Source organism: Schistocerca cancellata, chromosome 8 (genome assembly GCF_023864275.1).
Source record: "Schistocerca cancellata isolate TAMUIC-IGC-003103 chromosome 8, iqSchCanc2.1, whole genome shotgun sequence".
NCBI lineage: Eukaryota > Metazoa > Arthropoda > Insecta > Orthoptera > Acrididae > Schistocerca > Schistocerca cancellata.
Genome location: NC_064633.1, coordinates 345908343 through 345933739, shown reverse-complemented (window position 1 = coordinate 345933739; position 25397 = coordinate 345908343). Strand labels below are relative to the sequence as shown.

At 39.3% G+C, this 25397-nt stretch overlaps 1 protein-coding gene across 2 annotated transcripts in view; it reads left to right on the top strand.

Annotated features, from left to right (window-relative positions):
• Positions 1–11902, top strand: part of LOC126094879 (uncharacterized) — a 214891-nt gene extending 202989 nt beyond the window's left edge. For both annotated transcript variants that reach the window (XM_049909512.1, XM_049909511.1), the window contains one exon: positions 8348–11902. In XM_049909512.1, coding sequence (XP_049765469.1) covers positions 8348–8977 — 630 coding nt within the window. In that variant the 3' untranslated portion in view covers positions 8978–11902. The remainder of the gene's footprint in view (positions 1–8347) is intronic.
• The last annotated feature ends 13495 nt before the right edge of the window (positions 11903–25397 follow it).

Here is a 25397-nt window from a genome sequence, read left to right as displayed (position 1 = left end):
GTTTTGCAATGTGCGGCACGTTTGATGCTCTCTGTCCGGGTACCGTTCTGCATACACCCTGCAGGCTTCAGCTGCATTTCGTCGACACTCGCCATAGATGAGTATCATCCTCACATTTTCAGAGTTCGAATACACCATGGTCACAGTTCCTACAACACCACACTATCACAGGCGTCACACGGTGTACACGGTGTACTACAGTTGGTATGTGTGCGGAGACGAATGCAGAATAACAATAGCAGCAAGCGCTAAATGCGGACACTGCGACAGCTAGACCAAACCACAACAGTGCACTACAGCCACACTCGTAAACACGGTCGTCATCGTAAACATGTCCCTCCAGATGCTGCTCGCCGACTGTGGCCCATGTTTGTTACAACACGCAACTGAACGTCGGAGGTTTCAAGCGTCAACTTTAGGTTACAATATCTCCAGATGTTATTAACATTTTACAATGCAACAAACGGCACTGATTACGTATTTGTTTATATGTTCAGGTGTGCTAACAAAACTAACATGGTTCCATTTTTAAAAAAGGAGGTTTGTGTTAAAAAACATACTTCCGTGCATTTTTGTATGGTTTGTATTAAACAGTTACACTAGCCCCTCTCCTCACGTTCGGTCTGTGGAATCGGTTCGTCAGTATTTGATGTGGTTTACGAAATATATCCAGTGGTAATGTTAGGTGACTCACCCTGTATAAGGGGTGCTCAAAAAGTTTATGTTCAAAGGCTGTACTGTCGAGCATTGGTACGCCAATTGGTACAACATTTGCCCTATGGGGTTGAGCATTATCATGAAGCAGCAGCACTCCTTGTTGCAGTTTTTCCCTTCTTTTCCACAGCAGTAGTTTTCAACAGACATAGTGCCCCCATACACATTTTTCATTCTCTAATGTATGTCTTACTGGTGTGTCCTTTGGCAGACAGGAAAAGAATAACAGCACATTGGTCCTGTTTGGACACATTTGTTAATAACGTTGCCATAATTAACATTTCTTGCCTACGTGTTGCTGCGTATATACCCACATTAGGGTTGTGCTACATTGCATATACTCTGCAGCAATACCCTCAAATTGAAACTTTTTTGATCCTCCATTGTACAAACAACTTCATAGCACTTCGTCGGGGCAAAAGTCACAGAATTACTACAGAGAGCAAGAAGGAATCAGGGCAACAGCCTACTGCCAATCAGCACTGCATGTTGTACAATGTAAGACCATTACAATGTTTTCAGGAAAAGGTGTAAGATCGTTGATTATTTCCAGAATGAATTTTCATTCTGCAGCAGTGTGTGTGCTGAACTGAAATGTAACAGGTTAAAACTGCCTTTCACACTAGGAATCATGCCTGGGACCTTTACCTTTCATTGGCAAGTGCTCATCAACTGAGCTATCTGAGCTAGACTCATGACCTGTCCTCACAGCTTTACTTCAGGCAGTACCTCAGCTGAGTTCCTGTCTGGCACACAGTTTTAATCTGCTAGGAGGTTTCACTTGATTGTTGCTGTACTGAGAGAGAGAGAGAGAGAGAGAGAGAGAGAGAGAGAGATGAATGTATAAATTCAGTTGCGACTGCCACCAATCAGGATTGAGTCTTCTGACATTATGCAGTGTGTTGTTACAGAAAGGACAGGGTGGTACTTCACCTCTTACATGTGGAAGTTCGAATCTGTGTTGTCTAGAGCTTATTACATATCACCTGGTCATTGCAGGATCCATTAAACTGTATTGTTGTACCTCATAGTGAGAAATGCGGATCTCCTTTGGTGACAACCATTTCCTGCCGGTGAAAAGGAAAGTAAAAGACAATTTGTAAAACATGTTTGTTGCACAACATAAGTTATTAGTGCTCACTTAAGTTCTCAACCAGTGTCACCTTCTCACAAACTGTGGTGTCATAATCCTATAGCCTGTAATACTGTAAGGATGTGTATTTTGATTATTGTGTATAATACTGTCCATTGCCTAAAGTTTAGTTTACAGTGTTTAAAATCATGTTTGTTGCAAAAACATAAATGAAGAGTGCACTGTTTAACAGTTTTACAGCCAATGTCAAGACCTCACAAACTTTAGCATTATATCCATTTAACCTGTAATATTGTGTAGTTTAATTATTAATTGTGCTTAATAATGTCCATTGTGTAAAGTGTAATTTCAACTTTGAGAAACAAGTTTGATACACAGTATTGTATGCAAGTGGACTGTGTCTTTGCTTATAATGTTTGGTTACTTAAGAACCATTGCCCCTTTCAGACACTAGTCATTATTTTCTGAATGGCCTAATAAGCCAAAACCTAGTCCTGAATGGCCTGATAAGCCAAAACCTAGTTTAAAATAAACAAACATCAGCAGAACAAAGACAGTGTACTTGTTATTCAAAGTTACATTTCAGCTAGTCTTTGAAGTTTATTTTGTTGTCCATTAAATTCGTTATATCACTGGGTAGCTAGGCAAAGATTTTATGACTAAGTGTCTCACTCCTTTATGAATATAATAGAGGGAAACATTCCACGTGGGAAAAATATATCTAAAAAGAAAAATGACGAGACTTACCCAACAAAAGCGCTGGCAGGTCGATAGACACACAAACAAACATACACACAAAATTCTAGCTTTCGCAACCAACGGTTGCCTCGTCAGGAACACTCCTTTCTGTGACACAGCAAAGTGAAGGTCAGTATAAACCCTTTCTCCTTCTTGTGTCATGTTTATTAATGTTACTATTGCTGTCATTCTGTGATTGATTGCTGACAACAACCTTCAGAGGCGAGAAAATGTACTATGGGGCTGTTGCCAGTATCGCGGTTGTTTTAAGAACTGTCTACAAGAGGTTCTAGAATGGACAACACACATTATACTTTTGCTGAACCTTGTGCAGTATTGGAATGGATGTATATTGTTTCATCTAAATTCAGTTACAATCCACTTGCAAAATCATTTACAAATTTTTCATGTATTTAAGTTAGGCTTGATTATAGTACTTGTATCTGTGACAAAGAGAACTATTTCTGCTTCTTGGATATGTCATGGAAGATCATTCATACATAACAGGAATGAGAGCAGACCAGAAGTTGATCCCTGTGGTACACCTATAAAGATTTTTTTCCCCCATTCTGGAGATTCTGTTTCATTGGGTGTACTTCTCAAGTTTCTGTATGCATTCTTTCAGTTAAATTGGATGAGAAACAATGAATGAGATATGTGATGCCACATTTGGGGTTCTCCAAGAGTACTGTGAACTGCACAATCGGATGCTTTTGACAAGTCATAGAAAATGCCAGTTGGTGGTATTTTGTCATTCAGATTTTGTAGAATCTAATTTGTGAATTAAAAAATAATGTTCTGGAGAGAGAGAGAGAGAGAGAGAGAGAGAGAGAGAGAGAGAGAGACCGACCAACCGACCGACCCCTTTGCAATGCTAATTGAGGCTGGATACCTTTTGAGAGTGGTGTGTTGTTATCCCTGCATACATAATAGCGTCCAGTAGCTTTGAGGAGGTGATAGGTAGTGAAACTGGTTGGTAATTACAAATGTGTTTTACAGCCTTCCTTGTAAAGGGGTCTTGACAGTTGCTAATTTCAATATGTCTGGATGCATCCCCTCTGATAATGACATGCCACAGAATTTTAATGCTCATTTTAAGTCCCATAGACTTCATGGTTTTGAGGGAGTTACTTATATTAATTTCTTTGACAGAGTATGGAGTAATTGAAATTTGCCTTTATGTCTGAGGCATTGCTTCTTGCATATATTCTATTTCTTTATGCCTTGAAACGCCAGTACCAATTTTCTGAACTAATTCTAGGAAGTGATTATTAAATGTGTTGGCTACCAGGTGGCTACAATTTATTATTTGGCTGTTTTGTTTAGTTTCCAAGTTGTTCCTTTTATCGTACTCTTCCTGGAAGTTAATATTTAAATTTCCACATACCGTAATTTCCTTTATTGTGTCTGACTGGTGTCGTAATTAAGACTCAAAGCTTTGTAAGAATATGTGAAATTTTCCCAGTGGGAATCTGTATAATGTAACAATTATAAATGATTTTTCTGGTAGCAGTAATTCGCAAACACAGGCTTTCAATTGTTGATATCGACAGAAACTACTAGTATCAATAGACTCGAACTTAATTTCATTTTTTACGGTCAAGATGAAGCAGAAGATCACATTGTGTTCTTGACAGCCTCAGATTTGTTTTACAGTTGACAAGGTTTAAAAATAAATGCACTTTATGCTTAACTTCTGACACAGGCAACAAAACCTTGTATCATAGGATGACACCAACCAACAGGTCCTAGGGGAAGGGCTGGGGAAAACCATTGGACATCATTTGTTACTAAGTACTCTTTAAAACTATTTATTAACCAACAATACAAGGCTAAAAAAAGATTAAAAAGTTTTTTTTTGCAAAAAGCTAAAATTAATCATAACATTAAATATATGTAATTTACATTGAAAGTCATGTCGAGGCGCAGCATAACCTGAAAATTACAATGAAGTAATAGAACAGCCACCTGCCCCTCCCATCAGATCAGGACACAAACTCACAGACGACACAACAGACTCTAGGCATAAACATCGGGTCCCAGCCCCCTACTGACAAGAAGCCAAGGCACGATAGGTAGTGCACTGCAACATATACAGCAAATTTCTGGTTAAATTATACCAAAGCCTCTGCCCCGGCTCTAAGGAAATCCAAAAACTAAGACAAAGTTAAAATAAAAGTGCACTGAATGTTAACTCCCCTCGTGACGCTAGTTAACTTTAACAGGGTCAGGTAAGATACAAAATTAAAGCCGGAATTGCTACTGGCCAATGATCAAATTAGTAATATCTTAAAGGTAGAACCAATATCATCACACTCTTAATAAATGCAGAAGCAGCCTTCAAACTAACATTCACAACCCAAGATACACCAATGACCAATTATTAGCTTCACAGTCAAATCAGATGTTCTTAAGAACTGTTGTTACCATGAAATTGTGTTTGGCACAGTTTATGTATAATTTAATAGAGGCAAGCATCATTTAAGAATTATATAAAAAAATTCCTCGTATTCTTTGTAAAGGTTGTTATGAATCTAAGCAGAAAGAAAAAACTTAGTGACTGCAAGAAACAAGTTAATGCTACTAAACAAAGCTAACGTCTTTTATAAAGGCCAACATTGTGACAAGATGTGACTTAGAATTAGGCACTGGCCTCAAGGCCTTAAAATTAAATCATGAAAACAACAGTTTGCACTTTACTTAAAATTGGTCACCCAAAATTGTTTAAAACATTTACTCTAAACACAAGTAAATATCCCAATGGGAGAGAGAGTTGAACATATGCCAAAAACCATTTCAAAATCACATTAAATGAAAATGGGGGAGTGTAGCACAAAAAAAAATTGAGAAAGCAAACAGAAGGCTAGAACCAAGCTGCTTCAAACACAACCAACAGCAGCAATGAAGACAAGTCACTGGAGAACATACAAATGACACTCACCAGACACATAAGAAAGCAGAACTGGGCTCATTCCTTGACCACGGAACCCAAAGAAGACATTGACCCAGTGCCCTGCAGAATCCTGTGGTAAAGGCGTTCCGTTTGTCTAGTGCAGAAGGGGTCACAACTGGTGGGCTGTGCCAAATTGTTTCAAACTCCCTGGGAGGAACTCGGGTACTGCGTGAACAAACACGGCCAGGACAGGATTAGGCTGGCCCAGCATGGTACACCAATAGCCCCATCGCCCTGCATGGAGAATACCAACCAATCACTACCATCAGACCAGAAAAAAGGTGTGCAGGCAATGCTGCCCTATTGCTCTCCAGGATGCCCTTATGTTCCATTGGATCTACCATCCACCATAACTGCTCAGTTCCGACTGCCCCCTTCCTTTTCCCGCAACCCACTTCCTTTCTTTCACCAGAGAGCACCAAAGACCCTCTAACTAGCAAAGACAATTCTGAACTTGTTGGGTGCGAACTATTGAATTCAGTGCATTGCTCATCTTCTAAGTCTTTATGTTATACTTGTAATATTTGAGATAAGCTCCACAATTTTTTTTGTAGAATATAATGGTAGTTCCAAACAAGGGCACTGTGTTGGCTCTTCAAAAATGTTTGATAAGTGTGCCATCAGTATTCCCCTTCCTAAGGAATTTCCTGTATATAACAGTGCCTGACAAACACAGTTGATTGTCACTGTAACTTCATATATGAACACATCATTGGTGGTTTTGTAAGATATTAAGAATTGCAGTTGTCCTTGACAAATAGTACAGTCAGCAGAGTGCAAGGGTTTTGTTTGTGTTTAGTGTTGTTGCAAGCCCTGGTAAGATATATAAGGGCATGAATAGCTTCCAATGTTGAGTGGTCACTGCGAAGGGCACAGTGTTTCTGCATACTCCTGTGTGACAGCATTATCAGCACCTGACAATTTGAAAGAGGCCTCATTTTGGGTACCAGTTGGCCAATCGGTTAAGTTGTGTAATTTACAGATTTGTGGGGCATTTTGAAGTAACAGTGGCTTGATGTTGGATTGCACAGGAACATCAGGGCTGTCATACTTGTACAATTTTCCAGTTGACTACTACTATCACAAGGGCAGATCGCCGTATTGTGCACCATCCACGTGAGAACAAGTAATGAATTCCCTGCAACATTCCATGTCATTCCGCACCATTTGTCAGGGACTAGCAGCAGCCGGACTTGTGAATCACCATTCCATGCATAGCATGCTGTTAATGCGTAACACAGATAGTTGCGTTTCAAGTGATTTCATGACAGCATAGACTGCAGATAACTGGATCACAGCTATACAGCTCCAAAGATTCACTTGCAGCTAAGACATCTGATCATGAAAGCCTTCATTGTGTGTGTCGCATTGTGTTCAGTGATGGATTGCAGTTCTGCTACCTAGATGATCATCTGCAAGTGTGGAGACAACGTGGGGAGAGGTCACAGTCCTCCAATGTTTTGTAGAGGTACAGTGGTGTTACTCCTGGCATCATGCTGTGAGGAGCAATTGTCTGGTAGCAATTGACGGAACTCTGACAGCACAGCAGTACATCACAGAAATCCTGCATTCTCATGTTACCTTTCATGTGACAGAATCGTAATGCCATTTTTCAATGGGAGAATGCTTGTCCACACATGGCACACTTCTTTTTGAAATGTCTGTGTGATGTTGAGGTATTTCTTTGGGCAGCAAGATCTGTTTCTGACGGAACATGTGTTGGACTACCTTAGGTGTCAACTGTGTCCCAGTGCCAGTATCTAGGATATGAAGGACCAGTTGAAACAGTTGTAGGCCAGCTTGCCTCCCAGGATTATAGTGACTTTACAATGCCCTTCCCAACTGAATTGGTGCACACACATTCAGGCTAAAGGGATTGCAGTGTCATACAGATAAATAGGCTCATACTGCCAAGTTCTGTGGAAATTTCACTCAATGTGTAATCACTGAAATAACATCACATAACCTCTTAGTCTGTGAAGTTACATTTCTGTTTTCTCCTTCCCTTCTGGGTGTTTCCCTTCTTTTGTCAGACAGTGTATGTAGTCATGGGGGCGATGGAGCAAATAGACCATCGCAGAAATAAAAATTTTCTGCATTAAAAACATCACAACAAATGTATTCAGGTGAAAAATTACCAAAAGTATACAAATACACTTCTGCTAGGTACCCAGTGCACACATACAGCTCTAGGAGAATGTGCAAGCAGATATGGTAGCCAGGTAATACAAGTATAGTGGGAACACCCCGGCAGAGTATTGTCTCCTGCGGGAGGAGTTGTGGCAGACAGTGAGGGATAAGAAGCCGCAATCAATTAAGCCATTTGTCTGGTAGTGGTGTACGTCATACTAGTCACTGTGATGGGACAAAATTATTCAGAACCACCTTCAAATTTGGCTCTATTGTAGCTTCATATGCTGGTAGGACGACTGACAAATATATTTTGGGTTTTAGTGTGTTGCAAAGTGACTTATTCTTTTTTAATCCAGTGATCAGCCGGCCAAATTTTAAATCACTTTAAAACACACAGAAATGAGCTTGAATGATGGAAGAGAAATAATGAATCACTGAAAACTTCTGTACACAATTCCAACAGATAAAGAAAGATATTTGCCAAAAGAGAATATTTAATCAGGAGCAGAAAGACATTCCTCCCTTAACATTTTCATTTTCATAAAGAAACTCACAAAAATGGATCATATTGCATAACTGGCATCTTAATGAACAGTTCTTGGTTATTAAAAACAAGTTCACGTTACCATCTTGTTTTGTCTCTGGTAAATGAATTCTGGATATTCTTGTTATAAAGAAGAAATATTATATGAGTAATATATGTTGGCATGTTACAGGTGGAGCAGCTGCAGGGCTCAATGCAGAGCATGATGCAACGCATGTCCCTCCTTTGCGCTTCACAGCAGCCAAGGCGGGTCCTCTCTGCTGACACTGCCGGTACACAGACTGACATTGTAGCCGTGCATACACCACAGACAGACAGTGTTCCCGGTTTCCCGTATGGTCGACCACACCGCCCTTCATCACTGCCTATATCACGACCATCCCAGAGTCCTCGTGATCTTGATCAGCAACAATCGGTACAACAGTTCGCCAATAGTTTGGTGGATGGTGTTCTGAGAACAGTTGCAGAACAGGGTAGTGACACAGCTGCTGGAAGCTGTGCCTCACTGCCAGAGGATGAAGTTGCACCTACTCTTCCAGAGTGCTTGCCACCAGGAGATAATGTTTTTGCCAATGGGGAACCGGAAAAATTGGCAGAGTGTTCAGGGACAGAGGACAGTGTACATATTTCACAGAAGAATACAGAAGTTACAGTTGAGAGTGGCTGTACTGCACCAGAGCACAATGAAGGATTCCTGGTGGCATCCCAATATTCCAATCCAACCCATGAAAGTGTTGGTAACATTTGTGTTAAAGCAAACACAGATGCTGCACCTGTAGTTGAGAATGGGCCAGTTGCATAGTAGAATGCCAGTCATATTGGAGCTTTTACGGTTGAGCTTTAATTTGGTTTGTTGCTGAGACTGCTGAAGACATTTTACTAAAGCATGTTTCTTGGCTTTGCTCCTAATACAGATTGTACAAATCTTATGAATAACTACCCATAGCTATTTTCATGTTGACTGATTTCAATTTTATTTGCCAGTGTTTTACTGTTTGAGCTTAAGTTTGTAAGCAATTTTAGCAGTTCATTTCATCTTTCTGTGATACATATAAATTATGTCCAAGAGAAATATGTATAAGTTGTTCTTTTTACTTGTTGTAAAAAGTATTCAGCTTGTTGTTGCCTCATGTTTGGAGTCTATCCACTAGTTATAAATTTAATATTTGAATCTCAAATATCCTTTCTAAACTTTCTCCCATTATAAGTGTACTATTCAGTGGAACCCAAAATTGCATTTTTTCCAGCTTATAAATATGGAAATGTTTCCTTACATTAGTGAGGTTTTGTACTGAACTCTCAAACAGATGGCTTTTTAAATAAGTCAAATTCTGTGTAATCAGTCACTGCCATTGATTGCAAGATTGCAAGTTCTACAGGATTTGTAGTTCTAAGTAGGTCAAATAAAATTACAGTTTTTCTTGCTTGAGCAATTTGTGTGTGAAAGTTCTGTGTAATTACCCAGTAGTCATAATTTTCTAACAAAATTAGGTTGTGAGTTTTTGCTTCCAAGATTTATGTTTGTTATAATTGAATCAAGTATTTATATGTAGAAGCACAAATGATCTGAACCTGTCAGTGGCCTTGTAGTCATTGCTTCAATGCACAAAAACGTCCAACTCTGTCAGAGTAATGTTAATACGCACATTGAGTACTTGCTGAGAAAATATCCAGGTAGTTAGTCTTCAAGCACGAACTGCTCATAACACTTAAATGCTCATTACCATTTTATCTCTCAATTTATGTATAAGTTACCAGTGCTTTGCATGCACGACTGTGAAGTATCTAAGCTCTTGCCTACCTCACATGTGACTAAATGAAACAAAAATGCAATGACTTTTCAAAAGATTGTATTATACAACTTTTTATAAAATCAAAAATTGTCTTGCTCAGCATAATGTAGTTGATCTCTTCTGCTCTAATAGCAATGCTGTCTAACTTTGTATAATTTTATGTGGAATGGGCAGCAGGTTATAGTAATGTCATGCTGAAATTGATTTTCTTTCCCTGTTCCTATTGAATAAAATGTTAGACTGCCACTGATATTAGTATAGTGAACAGTGTTTCATTTATTTGTTATATAATTTGTGAACTTTTGTGGTAATGGAATTGTGTGCTGTCCACTGCAGTATGTTTTCTTATATATTGTCATGTGGCTACTTCTCTACAGATAAGGATTGATAGAGAACTAATTTTCTCAAATATCAGTGTTTGTTAGGCCAATCTTTTGTGTGGTGCTTATTGCAGACACTCAGTTCTGTTTCTATGGAATTTTCTTAGCAGAGATTAAGGTCAACTGTCAAAGGAGAAATTTAGCATGGGGCGAAATAATTTTCTAAACAGCACAATATCTTTCAAAGGACGTGTGTGTATCACAAAGTATTAAGTATAAGCAACATTCACATTCTTGTTTTTCCATTGATCTATGTGTTTACTATTAGTTATTTAGGAATTTATAATAAGTAAAGATTTATATGCTACGATTTGCCAAATGTAAACTGAAATACCATTGCAGTTGTATAAATGACACTGGTCCTACTTTCTAGATTCATTTTGTAATAGTCTCCAAACATCTTGTTCAGTTAAAGGATAGTACATAGGAGAAGCAAATAAATTTGTTAGAGACATTTCAGCAACCAGCAGAGGAATTATGTATGCAATGGCTGTTACCAGTAGCTTTTCTACTGCAAAAGGAAATACTCATGTTTCACCCAAAAATCAAGGTGTTTAAGATTACTCATGTAACTGAAACTTTACTTTGTGATCATCCTGTTTCGTATTTCAGTATAATTACAGAGAAGGTTCAGACCTCAAGGAGGCATTACAAACGACCTTGTAATACAGGTATTTCGTTTGCTGAAATACTCTACAAAATTTTTCTAGTCAATGTATAACAGTACAAAGTGAAATCTGGAGAACTAAAAGTAATTGTTTAGTAAAATAAATGCACAACTAAGATATAACAGATGTTTCCACACTACTATGTTTAAAAAATGCCAGGTCAGTATATTTGTAACAATGTAGTGATTGACAACTCTGGTTATCAGTCATGTGAAACAAAAAAAAGCAACATCTTATTTTCCCAGAAGAAAATTTTGTAAGATCTGAGCATTATAAAACAATATTTAATATGTTTCAAATCCAGTTTTGGCAAATATGCCATAGTTCCCTTCTGTATTCAATGTATATTAAATATTACAACTTTATTTTTACAACTTATTTCTTTTAAAACTGTTCTCTATCAGCATGTTGCTCATATTACCTGAATTTTGTTACTGGCATTGTATCACCATCAATATTAGATTACTGTAAAATCTTTATGGCACTTACAAAACAAATCTATGATGACATTTTCCTCTAGTAATGTTTGTGCATTTGATGTTGATAGCTTTCTTATATTTATCAAAGAGATCTAAAATTTTATAAAATTATCTTTATGTAAAACAAATTGAACGGTGACTTAAAAAGCCTTGAAGAGTAACAGTGTAGCAACTGATAAATAAGTTTTTATTGACCATTTTCTTTATTGGTGCACCAGTTTTTGTTGGATGCATGTTAGTTAAGCAGTATAATCAGAAGAATCGAAATATAAATGAAAGTAGTAAATTTAAAAGACGCTACATAGCTGCAGCATTGTGTGTTTGATGATGGACACATAAGAAAGACATTGATAAACTTTTTGATGAATATTCAATAGCTAGAGTATCCGGTAGTTCACCCCCCCCCCCCCCCCCCTCTACACACACACACATACACACACACACACACACACACACACACACACACACACACACACGGCTGGCTGCCGCATTGTCCTGGTCAACTGCATTTTACTGGCAGTATAGCTAGAGGTATGTATCAAGTGGAGTTGGGGAGAGAAGAAAGAAAGTTGAGAAGGGTAAGGACACGGAGGGAACTGGCTCACAGCTGCAAGCAAGAGGCAGCAAACACAATAGATAGGAATGTAACTAGGTGAGCTTGCTTTGACGCAGGAAGAGGGAGTCATGTAAAATAGAATGATTGGGAGGAGAGGCTGGGGGAAGGGGGATGGATATATAGCAGAGGAAGATGGAGACTGCAGAGGAGGGTGTAAGTTTAGAGTAAGTTGTGAGCATGGAGTCAAGGACAGAGAGAGGTTCAGAATGGGGGGGGGGGGGGGGCGAGAGAAGGAGAATTGCGGGATTGGTGGATGTATTTCAAAGACAATCCCCCTCTAAATAGTTCAGTGAAGCTAGTGTTTCTGGGGGGGGGGGGGGGTCATAAAAATGGTGTGTGCTGCAATGCAGCCTTATTTGAAGTTTTATCATGTTGTGCTCAGTAGCATGTTTATGTTGGTCAACTCTGCACTTGGCCACAGTTTGACAGTGGTCATTCATTCGAGTTGACAGCTGAACGTATGTAGTCGGAACCCAGACATAAGATGTGGTTAAGCTGTTCCAGTCCGAGGTGATATTGGATAATGAGGGGGTTGCTCCTTTTAGAGTTCGTTCACTTGGATTGTTGGAGCATTAAGAGCATTTGTGGATGTGGCACTGGAAGGGAGGACATTTATCAGAATGGGGGTGATGTCAATGTTTGGTGGGCTTCACATGGACAGAGGTGTTGACTGAACTGACACTGAGGTAAAAGTTAGTGTCAAGGAAGGTGTCATGCTGTGCTGAGGAGAACCAGCTGAAGCAGATGGGAGATATGATGATAAGGTTGTGGAGAAATGAGAATAGCGTCTTGGCCCAAGGTCCATATCTTGAAGATATTATCAGTCAACCTGAACTAAACAAGAGGTCTGAGATTTCAGAGTAGCTAGGAAAACATGTATCTGTAACCACGCAGAGAAATTAATTTAGCATAAGAGTGTTATTGAGTACTTCATGGTACTCCATCATAGTTCAACAAGCACTATTTTTGTCAACACCATACAATAACATATTTTTCTGACTTGGACTTAACAAATATTTCAGTATTTTTGCCATGATATGGGGCTTACTGACACTTGAAGCAGTATTCTGCACAGTCTTCTCATTTTCGCCTTGGCTTCAGCAGTTACTGATGTAAGTTAAGAACAGTCTGTAACTGTTTACTAAGTTGGTATCACATGTGAGATTTCTTCAGAAATGTGTGAAATATATTCACTTATGCTTAGTTGACATGCTGCAATGAATCCCACCTGCACATTAAGTGCAGTAATTGAAGTTTTCTTCCTAATCCATAAATATAATCGGGTGATACTTAACTACACTAAGAAGTGCATTTGATCTCATCTCTCCCAAGCAATTCGCAACTTGGCCAGTTAGCTCCAGTATTTGCTGTCAGGAAAGATATTTTTGATGTGTTATTTTTATCCGTTAGACCAATAGTCTGCTACAGTATGGTCTGTAAATTCCTCTTTTCCCTTCTGTTTTCCAAGACCAGTGTTGATGTCATTTACTTGTAAATTACTTGATGATGATTATCCTTGTAATAACATGAGTGCAGTATATCTGTATCCCCAAACATATTCAATTATTCAGTAACTGATCTGGAAGCTTACGTTATGTTAATAACTGTAATAATTCATTTCATCTCACCTCAGTATGTGGCTCCAGTAATAGTAACACAGTTGTTGCCAAGGTCATTTCTTCTCTTCCAAGACAAACCATGCTTTTCTGGTGAAGGTGACCACACCAAAGCGGTTAATTAATTTAGCTACTTTGTAGATTAATTTAGTGTTCAAAACTATATTTGCGCTTTAGTGTGCAGCATATTGGGGGAGAGGAAATTACTTCATCCAAGGACTAGTCCATCTTCTTACATGAACCAAGGAAAAATTGTGTCTGTCTGCCTGGATGTTCCATAATCTCTTTTATCTGGCTGGTCCTGAGATCCTGAGAAAGCAATGTGAAGGTTGTAATAGTGTTTTACAGTCTTTCTGAAGTACTTGTTATGTAAGTTTACATAATAACTTTTTGGAAAAAGTATATCATCTTTGTTCAAGTGATCCCTGGTTTAAGTTCTACAACTGTCTCTGTAACAGGTTCATTACTGTACTAATGTCACAACCATATTTGAAACTGATAAAAAATGTCTCATTTGTTGTTGGTTTCTGTAGATGATGTTTTCATAAGAAATGTAACTGTACATTATTGCACTAGTTTGTCACTAACAAAAGTCATTCCATTTTTTGGCATCATTTATATCTTGCTGCAAAAGAAAACAGCTTACACTAATATATTCTGTTTTGTTTTCTTGTTTTGTGGGTAAGTAAATTTACTAATTACCCAATGCTCTTGACAACATTTTGTATGTAACATGTAACTGCAAAGCCAAATAGGATTTTTGATGTGCCAGTTATTGTTTTTTTTTTTCACTGCCCAGTTTCAGCATTATCTTTGTGCATCTTCAGTATTGTGTGTGCTTATTGTATTCGGACTGTATTCATGCTTTTGTGTGAGCATTGGCAAGTATAAAAAATATTTCCAGAGGATTTTATGCTTGGAGTAAATCTATTTTTCTTGTCAGTGGACTTAAAATGAGTGCACATATTTAATGTCTCATCATTGTATGCAGCACATTCATTAAAAAAGAATGGGGGCACTGTTTTCATATACCATTTGATATGTGATACAGTCATGTAAGTTACAATGTATCAGTTTTACTTCATGGCATTATCTGTATGCTTACTGTTACATAAAATTCCTGTTTTTATATCTAATAAAATGACTTTTTGTAGCTTTCATTGAAGTCTTTTAAGAATGTATGAATGAATCAGTAAACTGTGAAGAAGCGCATTCTCAGTGAACAGGACAACACATTATATTGCAGGAGCAGAATACATTCAAGTTACTATTAGGTAATAGTATATTTTTTATTTTCTGCACATAACGCACAATTTTATGTGCCTGGGCAATGTCAGCAAAATATAAATTATTTTTAACAACATGCTACAATTAAATAATTCAAAAAGTAGGACAATAATTCATTCCACAGTGAGCGGTTGGTGTTATATGCAATTTACTACTATACTTCTAGGACAGGATTGTTGCTTACATTGTTATTTGTGTAAAGTCCAAGTTATACAGGCATTTATGGATAAGCCAAGGGGTGAGTCACATTTAAAAAGTATCTCCTGTGAACATCTTAATATCATTTGGTAACCAATTATGAAAAACAGCTCTTTCCACATACAAGCTTTTTCCTGGTAAAGTTAGTTTCTGTTAAGCAGGTGAAAGTCTGTTTTATGCCTCTTATCATGATTGTGTGTTTGCATGTTCCTTTTTGTGACCTCATTGTCTCCTTCCTCTAGTGTAAAGGTTCCTAGCTTAAAATGGCACAAATTGTGAGAATATTGAAACTAGTGAATACGCCTTTACAAGATATTCCTTGTTTCACTAAGATCCCAAAGACTTCTGCAGTATGAAAACCCAGTAATTTGAAAATCCAATGATGAAATATAATGTGTGTTCAAAAAATAGGTAATTATTCCCCAAGTAGTTGGTGCTGGAACAGTTGACAGGCACAGAAAAGATAGAAAATTACTCAATTTTTGGATAAAGCCCTTCTGAGCAAATAAACACATACAGTCTGTTACTATGATCTCCTGATGTATGAAACCAACACATATACATCCGATATATATCCTTTTAAGCAGTAGTAATAACAATAGGACGAAAAGGTTAGATTGCTACTCACCACATAGAGGATACATTATCACATATTTAAAAATGCAATGCGTGAAACGCAATGCAACAGAAACCAGAACGAATAAGTTTTCTAGAAAGCACCCAGAGTACAAAGGAGACTCCACAGGAAGGGGGCTGGTTTGGGCATTGACCGGAAATGTTACATAGACTCATAAGTAGTGCTCGGATTTATATGCACTGAAAAGTATGAAAATATGCATAATAAATAAAATTCATTATTTCAACTTTCGCACATCTTTTAATCCTCCTAAAGTAATCAGATTATACAATTAATCTTAAAACATTAATTAACAAAGTTAATATCTATTACTGTATGTTTGTCTCTTTCTCTTAGCCTATTTTAGCATCAGTTGCTTTTATTGGAATAAACAATTAAATATTTTTCACGGTTTTTTAGAAGAAATAATTTCCTTCTGTCACTTAAAATGTTTTTATAAAAAGAGAAAGCTCTCTCTACATCACACAAAGCCACAGGCCAGTACCGAAAAGAGGCTATGTCGCTTACAGAATAACCATTAAGCTGTTTTTCTGATTCTCCTTGTAACACCTTATTCACATCCTGAAGAAACATTAAACCTGGATTCCTTGCTTCAGTTTTCTCAATTCTGTTGTGAAGACACTTTCCTATTTCTCCTGGTATGTCTCTGATGACAGCAGTTTCGTAGACATCAAGGGCAGAAAATAGAGGCATTGCTTTTTCTTCCAAACATGTGATTGTGGCTGGGAGTTTACTGAAATAGGTCCTAATAAACACTAATTTACTCTGGAGACTCTCCTCATTGCAAGCACTAATTGCAGCTGGGATACTTGCTGCTTTGTTTCTGTCCATCATGTCCAGCACCCTTTTCACTGTATTACAGAGCTGCTTCTATCCATGTTCCCCACCTCATGATGATCGGCTGTGGGGGTAAATGAATACCTGGCATCATTTCAGTAAATAATTTTACTCTTGATGGCACCTTCACAAACACTTTTTTTCACAGAGGAAATTAAGGCATTTACTTCTGGAAAATACGCTCGAATTTCTTCAGCCAGTCGGTGAAGAGCATGTGCTAAACAAGTTACGTGAACTGCCTTGGGATAAAATACCTGCAAAGCTTTAGCAGCCTTAATCATATATGCTGCTGCATCTATAACTACCACCAGGAGTTTTTCCTTGTTTTCTTTAGTGGGCCACAAAACGAACAACCCTAGATATAGTAGAATGGTTTGTTTTTTCCAGTACTTTGGAGACAATGAGATGAAGTATTACCTGAAAAGAATTATTTTTTTGAAAATGTGTAAAGAACAGCCATGGTAATACGGGTCTCACTTTTTTTTGGGGGGGGGGGGGAGGATAAGTATAGCAAAAAATATTAAAAATGTTTTCTTGATTGTAAACTCGTTGACACTAGAGGCCATACGAAAATTTATGTTTCGATTTTAAAATATTTTTGTGTAATAGATTTAAAATTCTTAAAAAAATTGAAAAGTTTTAATGAAACTTGGGGATATGGGGGTAGCTGACATGCAAACTAATTTCATTAAATAAATGTTTAAACTTATCTCTTCGTAAACTTTGCCAAGATAGTTTTTTCTTATTCTTGATTCATCATGAACTTTTCGTTTGGTATATTTTTCGAGGAACCCTTGAAATTCTACATTATTTAATTTATTGAAAGGGATGTTTTCTGAAACTAAAGCTTTGCAGAGATCTTCCGAAAAATTATCATTGCGATCATTTCCACTTCTGCTTGCAAAAAATGCTGCTGGTAAGGTTGTCTGGATGTTGGAGATATTTTTATTAGCAGCATTTCTATGAACAGCTGTTAGTAAATGTTGTCTAATCTGGAATTTTTTATCACAGGGCACCTATAACAATGGTATAAAAATAAAGTGAGTTTATTTTCATTAAGTAAAAAACTAACTCGAAAATCATATTGATTTTTAACTTTGAGAAAGCAAAAATAGAACTTACGTGCTTCTACACACTTGGCACAATAATACATTTCCATCTGTTGTTAGAGTAGGAGTTCCATCAGTCCACTGTTGAAGTAAATAAGCTTTACTGTTCTTCTCCTTTGGCATTGTGGTAATATGGTCTCCTCCTGCGCACACTTCAGAAAACATGAAGAACAGCACACTAGTTACTGATTTATAGGTATCTGATAGTGGAACTTTTTCATTCTTGGAAATGTCATTGTTGCCACCAGTGGCTTCATTTGTTACACAATACAAACCTTACTGACTTTTATAACACGATGGCCGACCAAACTTTAAAGGTTTGCTCCATAATTGTTGATCGCTATCTAGTTTTTGTTAAGCTGTCAAGAGACATTTTTATAGTACAAGAACTGCTCATTGCTGATTCCTATGTTCACCTCATTTTTAGGCACCCTTTTATGGATTTGTAAATGTGACAGAGCAGTAATTCTACACAAACAGAGCAATAAAAGAGAAATTTGCTCAGGTCTTACTCCTCTTCTTAAACTATTGTGGTGAAATACTTGTATTTCAAGAATCATTGCTACAAAAGTAAAAGATATGCATAAATACGCAACAGTTATTTATGTATTCAATAACCCTTTAAATATGCATTTATATGTACTATCGTGCAAATATGCAAAAATCATAGCTCTACTCATAAGGTATCGTGTAAGCTCACGTGGAGAAGCCACAAGGCGTATGGTCATATGTGATGCCCTGTAGCCTTGTAGCTGCAAGTGCCGACATGGAAGGGACAATGTGGCCTACTGCACAGTATAAAGGCAGAGGAGACAGCATCTGAAAGAGAGTTCAGTTCAGACATCTGTTAGGGAGGGATATATGTGCAGGTGAGCTCGGGACCAGGACTTGCAGTATTTGCTCTGGCTCTGCTCGCATTCATACTAACTGCGTACCTCCTTCCAGAGGATTTTGGACAATCAGAAATAGTGTACTAGCCTTCTCCATGTTAGCTGATTGGAGACCATCCTCAGTTGCCTGTGTCATTAAGTGTCTAGACTGCTCGCTGGATGCAACAGCATTGAGTGGTAGAACACAAGTTGACAAAAGATTGTTGGTATTATTAGCCATCAGAGTAAGTCCTTCATCAGTTGTAGACGAACAAAATACACATTCACTCATGCATATCCTCACACATATGTTCACTGTCATCTCAAGAGTGCTAAAATCCAACTGCAACTGTATCTAAGGCGAGCAACAATTTTAGCTGGGGTGGGCAGTAGATTTACAGAAGAGGCATGGGGCAGGGATGAGATGGGACAGCAGGGTAGTGGTGGAAGCAGATGCTAGTGTTGCCTGTGGGAGAATGCAGGGATGTGATGGGGATAGGATAGTGGCTGCTAGGTGTAGCATTGGAAGGCTTTACTAGGGAGGCAAAATGGAGAAGAGAGTTGTAGAAAAGGGGAAAGAAGTGCAGGTGCAGTGGCGGGAGTATTAAGCAGGAAAGGGTACAGGCAGGGACTAGCAAAGGTTGAGGCCTGGGGAGAATGAAGGATATGTTGCAAGGGAAGTTCCCACCTGTGGAATTCAGACAAGCTGGTGTCGGTGGGAAGAACAGGTTGCGAAGCAATTGTTGAAATCGTGTTTGATGGGATGCTTGGTGTCTGGTTGGTCCATCTCTCTCTTGGCTCCAGTTTGGTGGTTCGCATTCATGGGAACAAAAAGCTTGTTAGGGGCCATGACAATGTAGAAAGTGGCCCAGTGGTTGCAGCTGAGTTCGTGAATCACATGGCTGCTTTCAACGTAGCCCTGCACTTTTGAAGGGGTAGAAAATGGAAGTGATGACTTGAGTAGGTAGTAGTGACTTGATGTGTGCATCTGTATGCACTCCTGTAATAGACCTACAGTAGATGCAAGACCTGTCCCATGCATCACCCCAACCCCTTTTCCGGCCCTGTCACAGACATCTCCTACACCATTAAAAGACAGGGCCTTCTGAGAAAGTAGCCACGTGACCTACCAACTTAGCTTCAATCACTGTGCCACATTGTACTTGGGCATGACCACTAACAAACTGTCTGTCTGCATGAATGGCCACTGACAGATTGTGACCAAGAGACAGCTGGACCACTCAGATGCTGAGCATGCTGCCCAACACAATATGCCTCACTTCAATGACTGCTTCACAGGCTGCGTCATATGGGTTCTTCCCACCACCATCAGCGTTCCTGAACTGCTCAAGTAGGAAGTCTCCCTGCAATGTATCCTTCATTGCTGTAACCCCCCTGGTCTCATCCTTCGTTAGTCCCTCTCCTCCACCAGCCTGTGCCTTCCCTGATTCCAACTCTAGCCCTACACACACTGTCTGTACTTCTGCCCCAGCTGCATAGTTCTTTCCCCTTTCCTGTTTTTCTCCTCTCCCTTTTACCCTCTCTCCTAGCCCCCTCTCACTGCTCACCCCCTCCCGCTCCTTGCCGCCCCCCCCCCCTCCCACTGCTCGGCCCCCACCTCGCGCTCCTCGACCCCCCCTCGTGCTCCTCTGCCCCCCCTCTCACTCCTGCCACCTTCCCACAGCCTCCCAATGCTGCACCTAGCAGCCCACTGTCCATTCCTTAGGACATTTCTGTGTGTCACAGGCACCATTAGCATCTTCCCCACCCCTACCCCGATATGCCTCCCCTCTCCACCCCACACACCTTCGGTACCCTAATATTGCAGCTCACCTCAGAGTCTCAATTGGGCCTTAGTACCAGGGTATGACTGTGTATATATCTTTGTGTGTGTGTGTGTGTGTGTGTGTGTGTGTGTGTGTGTGTGTGTGTGTGTGTGTGTGCGCGCGCGCGAGAGAGTTAGGACATTTAACCAACAAAAATTATTAATATATATTGTGAAACAATGATTTCCAACAAGTCCCATATGTGCATAATAAAAAGATCCAGAAGCACCCTACAGCTTGTACCAGCCTTCACACATAGTGCAACCAGGATAATTCGTTTGGTCCACATTGGACACAACATACATTAGTTACATGCTAGCAGAAACTGATTGGTACAACTGGGGAAAATATTTGTGGTCCTTCACAACGTACTGTTGGTGCCCTACTTTCATTATATTTTGGATAACTTCATGGGCAGCAGTGAGGCAGAATCTTGTATTAAACTCTGCAGCATATACCAGAATGAGATTTTCACTGTGCAGTGGAATGAGCACTGATACGAAACTTCCTGGAAGATTAAAGCTGTCTGCCGGAGTGAGACTCAAACTTGGGGCCTTTTCCTTTTGCGGGCAAGTGCTCTAACAACTGAGCTACCCAAGCACTCACAAACCATCCTACACAGGTAGGAGACGAGGTGCTGGCAGAATTAAAGCTGTGAGGATGGGTCACGCTTGGGTAGCTCAGTTGGCAGAGCACTTGCCCACAAAAGGCAAAGGTGCCGAGTTCGAGTCTCGGTCCGGCACACAGTTTTAATCTACCAGGAAGTTTCTGCAGCAAATGTGCACATAATGCAGTTACTTCTGGAATGTTCATTTAGGAATGGGACAGCCCATGTTAATGTTCAGCAACAACTCCTCGACCAGTATATCTATAAATGCTTAGCAGTTATTTGTGAAATTTTTAATGAATTACATCATTGATGGGCTTAGTGGAATAAGGGGGGCACTCCTAGAAAGAGTATTTTTGGGATATTTTGCATTTTATTAGATTGCCTCTAACCATCCAAACAATGAGAATCAGGAAATGTTTTGTGGACTGTATTATGTTCCTGCAGATGTGGGATGATTGCCGAAAAAAGCTGTCTCTTGAGCAATGATATAGAGATAATATTACAGACATGATAAACATTTTCAAGTATAATAGAAAAACTAAATAACATCATTTTCATTAAACAAGATCATTATTTTTCTGTTTCATTTCCATAGTCCAATTTCAAATTTTGATACAAGCCATGGTGAACAGAAGGCACATACCTCAGCATCAACATTATACTACACAATTTAGCAGTGGTGATGGGTCTATCATTAGGATACTTAGGTTTTAGAACAGTGGTGTTTATTTTCTGTGCTTTACCTTTGCCCTTCTGCAGACTTGTGGTAGTATAGTAGCATATATCACTGTATGTAAACCGTACGTTGACTTTATGCCCTCCCTGGAATCTTAGAATGGATGTGCTTTGAATGTCTACACTTATGTCAGAAGTGTTTTTGTTATCTTTTATTTTGTTAATGGAATTAAACTAACAAAATCTGCCTTTTGCATTTCCACTACAGAAAATAGTTTGTTTTTCCTTGCATTTTGGATCAGATTTGTCCATTCTTGCGGGGTCTACGTGTTTTGTGTATGTCACTTTAATTTTTCACCAGTGCCAAACTCTGCATCATAAGGCAGATAGGTATAGCCAGGCATAAAAAATCTATGTTCTATGCACTCAAACCAGTCTGTTTCGAGCATGTACACTCTTTGACATAAAACTTGACCGGCGGCCGGCCGCTTCAGAGGCTAAGTCCGCGCCGATCGCGACATGGGACAAAGAAACTGGCCAACTCGCTAATTCTCTAAGTCCGGTTATCTGCACAATCTGGCAACACTGTAGACTGCGGCACTTCCTGGAGGAAAACTTGTCCCAAGATAGAGAGACTCTAGGCTGATTACGCCTGTGGTCTAGCGGTAGCGTGCGTTGTTTCTGTTCATAATGTCAGTGGATCGAGAGCAGCTGGCATAAAATATTTTTATAGCCTCTTCTGTCTGAATGCTGAAGACGTGAATGTAATGGTAGCGCAGATTCAATCTATTTCGCTTTGTGACACACCGATATCAAAATTTTATCTAGTAACGATTTTGCGGCAGATTTCCTGCAGACTGTCCTCCTCTGGACGCCGTATGCGGCAAAGCTCCGGGATCCATTTGCTGGCTACTGGCAGCGGCCGTGGCGACAGCAGCGGCGCTGCACTCCCCCGTTCTTTATCGAAAGCGCCTGCTACCGCTCATCGCTTTTGATGATTTGAAACGCTTTATTATTAAATGTTGCTCCACAGAAAATTTCTACAATTTCCATTCACGCTCAAAAGCAACGGAGACAGACGCCCTGATTAGTAGGCGGGTAATCGGCAAGAGCTGAGTATGGCCCGAAATTAATTTTATAGACTGGGACGAAATTAAACCACCTCACTACATTCGATGAATTTATAAATGCTTCATACCTCGTTTCTTTTCCTTTCAAACTTAATTATTTGTGCAACTTTTGATCAATGATTGGATGTTTTCGTCAAGCCAGAGTGAGCGTCTGTGGTGTAAAATGTATTACAGTTCTTGTTTCATTCCTTATGGTAAGTCTATGCGATAAACTGTGTGAATACCTTGCAATGCATGCTCTGTAGCAGTGCAGGCACACTGCACATTTGGAGTTCCATGTATGGGTTCATGAAGTATTTATTGTTGATCGGAAGAGATAGTTAAGGTCATCAGATTTAATCCTGATAAATTTGTCGTTTTGAAGGTTTCAGAGAACGGAAAGGAATTGCTAACGCCGGTGTTAGAAAACGTCTACAGTTAAATGCTATTGCAAAAATTTAGAAGATGTGAACTATATTAATGAACATGTGCACTTCATAAACAACCTTCTGACATGTTAGACCTATATGACGAACAAAGCTCAAATTTATATCGTTGACAGTCGGTTTGAATCTTTTCAGGACCTATTTTACAGTGAAGCACCTTGGAATTTGCAAAGCAGAAATCCATGATATTAACTTAATTTACTAAGTCGAAATCGGACGAAGATTGATGTTTAAAGGCATTCTTCAGATTTCGCATAAGAAATGTTTACTAGCAGTTTGCAACTCCATTAATTAAAATGGAAAATAAAATGTTTTAGTCAGCGGCTTCTACCGTGATTCGAACTTATAGTACAAGCACTGCAACGCACAAGGGAACCTCTGAGCTAACGACACACTGGCGGCCAGAGGCGGACTATAGTCACTGCGATGTTGCCTGAGCCTCAAAACGCAACCTTAAACACAGAAACAGAGGAGGTGGAGATTACTGTTTTAACGTCCCGTCGACAACGATGTCATTAGAGACGGATCACAAGCTCGGATTAGGGAAGGATGGGGAAGGAAATCGGCCGTGCCCTTCCTAAGGAACCATCCCGGCATTTGCCTGAAGCGATTTAGGGAAATCATTGAAAACCTAAATCAGGATGGCCGGGCGCGGGATTGCACCATCGTCCTCCCGAATGCACACACAAACAGGTGTTACTTATGTGAAGAACGCCGTTCTTGGAGTCCAGAAATTAAATATACTTTCTAATTGTGTCATCTTGCAGCGGATTATATCGTACGAGTCTTCGATGTGGAAAACGAATGTTAAGTGAATTTAGCGAGGTAACGCCGACCTACACCCGGAAGTAAATGCACTATCAGAGTGTTGACAAATACTTGCTACGACGATACCATTTCTCGGCTCTCTGACGAGGCAGCTCTTCAGCGAAATGCTTGCCGTGATTCTCCGATACGGTTCTTCAGAGTGGAGACGCGCGCGCACGTTTGGTTTTTATGCGGCGTTCTCCCCTGGTGGTTTCTGACGTCGCCTTGTGGGCTATGTATACATACGAGACATTCAATTATCATTAATCCAGAATGATACAAGTTTCAGCTTCCGGCGTGGAAGAAGGCTGTTGACGCCGACATTATATCATTTCAACGTAGGGAAAGCAAAACGGATCATTCAATGTTTCTCATTCAACATAAAGCATGTGAGATAAATTTCCGTAACGTTCATAATCATCTAAAAATACAAACGAAGTAAAAATACACCGGAATCTTATTCGAATTGAATATAATGTAAGATACCAAACGCTTTGCACCTCGATGTCGAATTTGTCCACTTGCAATCGTTTGCAGCATGCACATAGATTGTCATGATTACCACGAGAATGAAGAAATATGTTGGTAAGGATGGAAGCAAGAAGAGACGCAGTCAACAAATATTCTATTCCTCATGGCATTCATTTCATTTGACACGTAAGAAGAGGTAAAGCGGGAATTTACTTTCGTTAACACGAAAGATATGCCGCACATATTGATAACGAGGAAGTCTGCGTCTTCATACGTTTCCTCCTTGAAATCTGTATGCTCTATTATATACTAAGTAGCCCGATCATTGTTTCAGTAATGTTACCCTCTTGTTTGACCCCGTAACGATGAACAGATTCCAAATGCATGTCTCTGCGTGAAAGTAGCTGTTCGAACCCTTCCTGGGTTGTTTTTTGTGTTTTATTGCTTGGAATTCCTGAAGCAGACCACTGTGCCTTCCCCCATCGTGGGTTAGGTCTCAAAACTAAACCGCTTTGTATCCAATGGCATAATTTATTCATACAGCATCAGCATAAGACTCTTGCGAGTGAGAGAATGACAATAACAATCGTAACAAGAACAAGCAAATAATGAATGATGTTTATTCCAACGCAGAAAGAGAATGGCTTTAAATATAAAAATCTATATCTATATCCATATCTATTGATCTTTGAGTTGGCACAATGAAAATATATTCTTAGCATTTAGTTACTGAATTTAGTTCTGGATGTTTGCAGAGAAAAGGAAAAGTCGGTACTTCTCGCTAGTGTA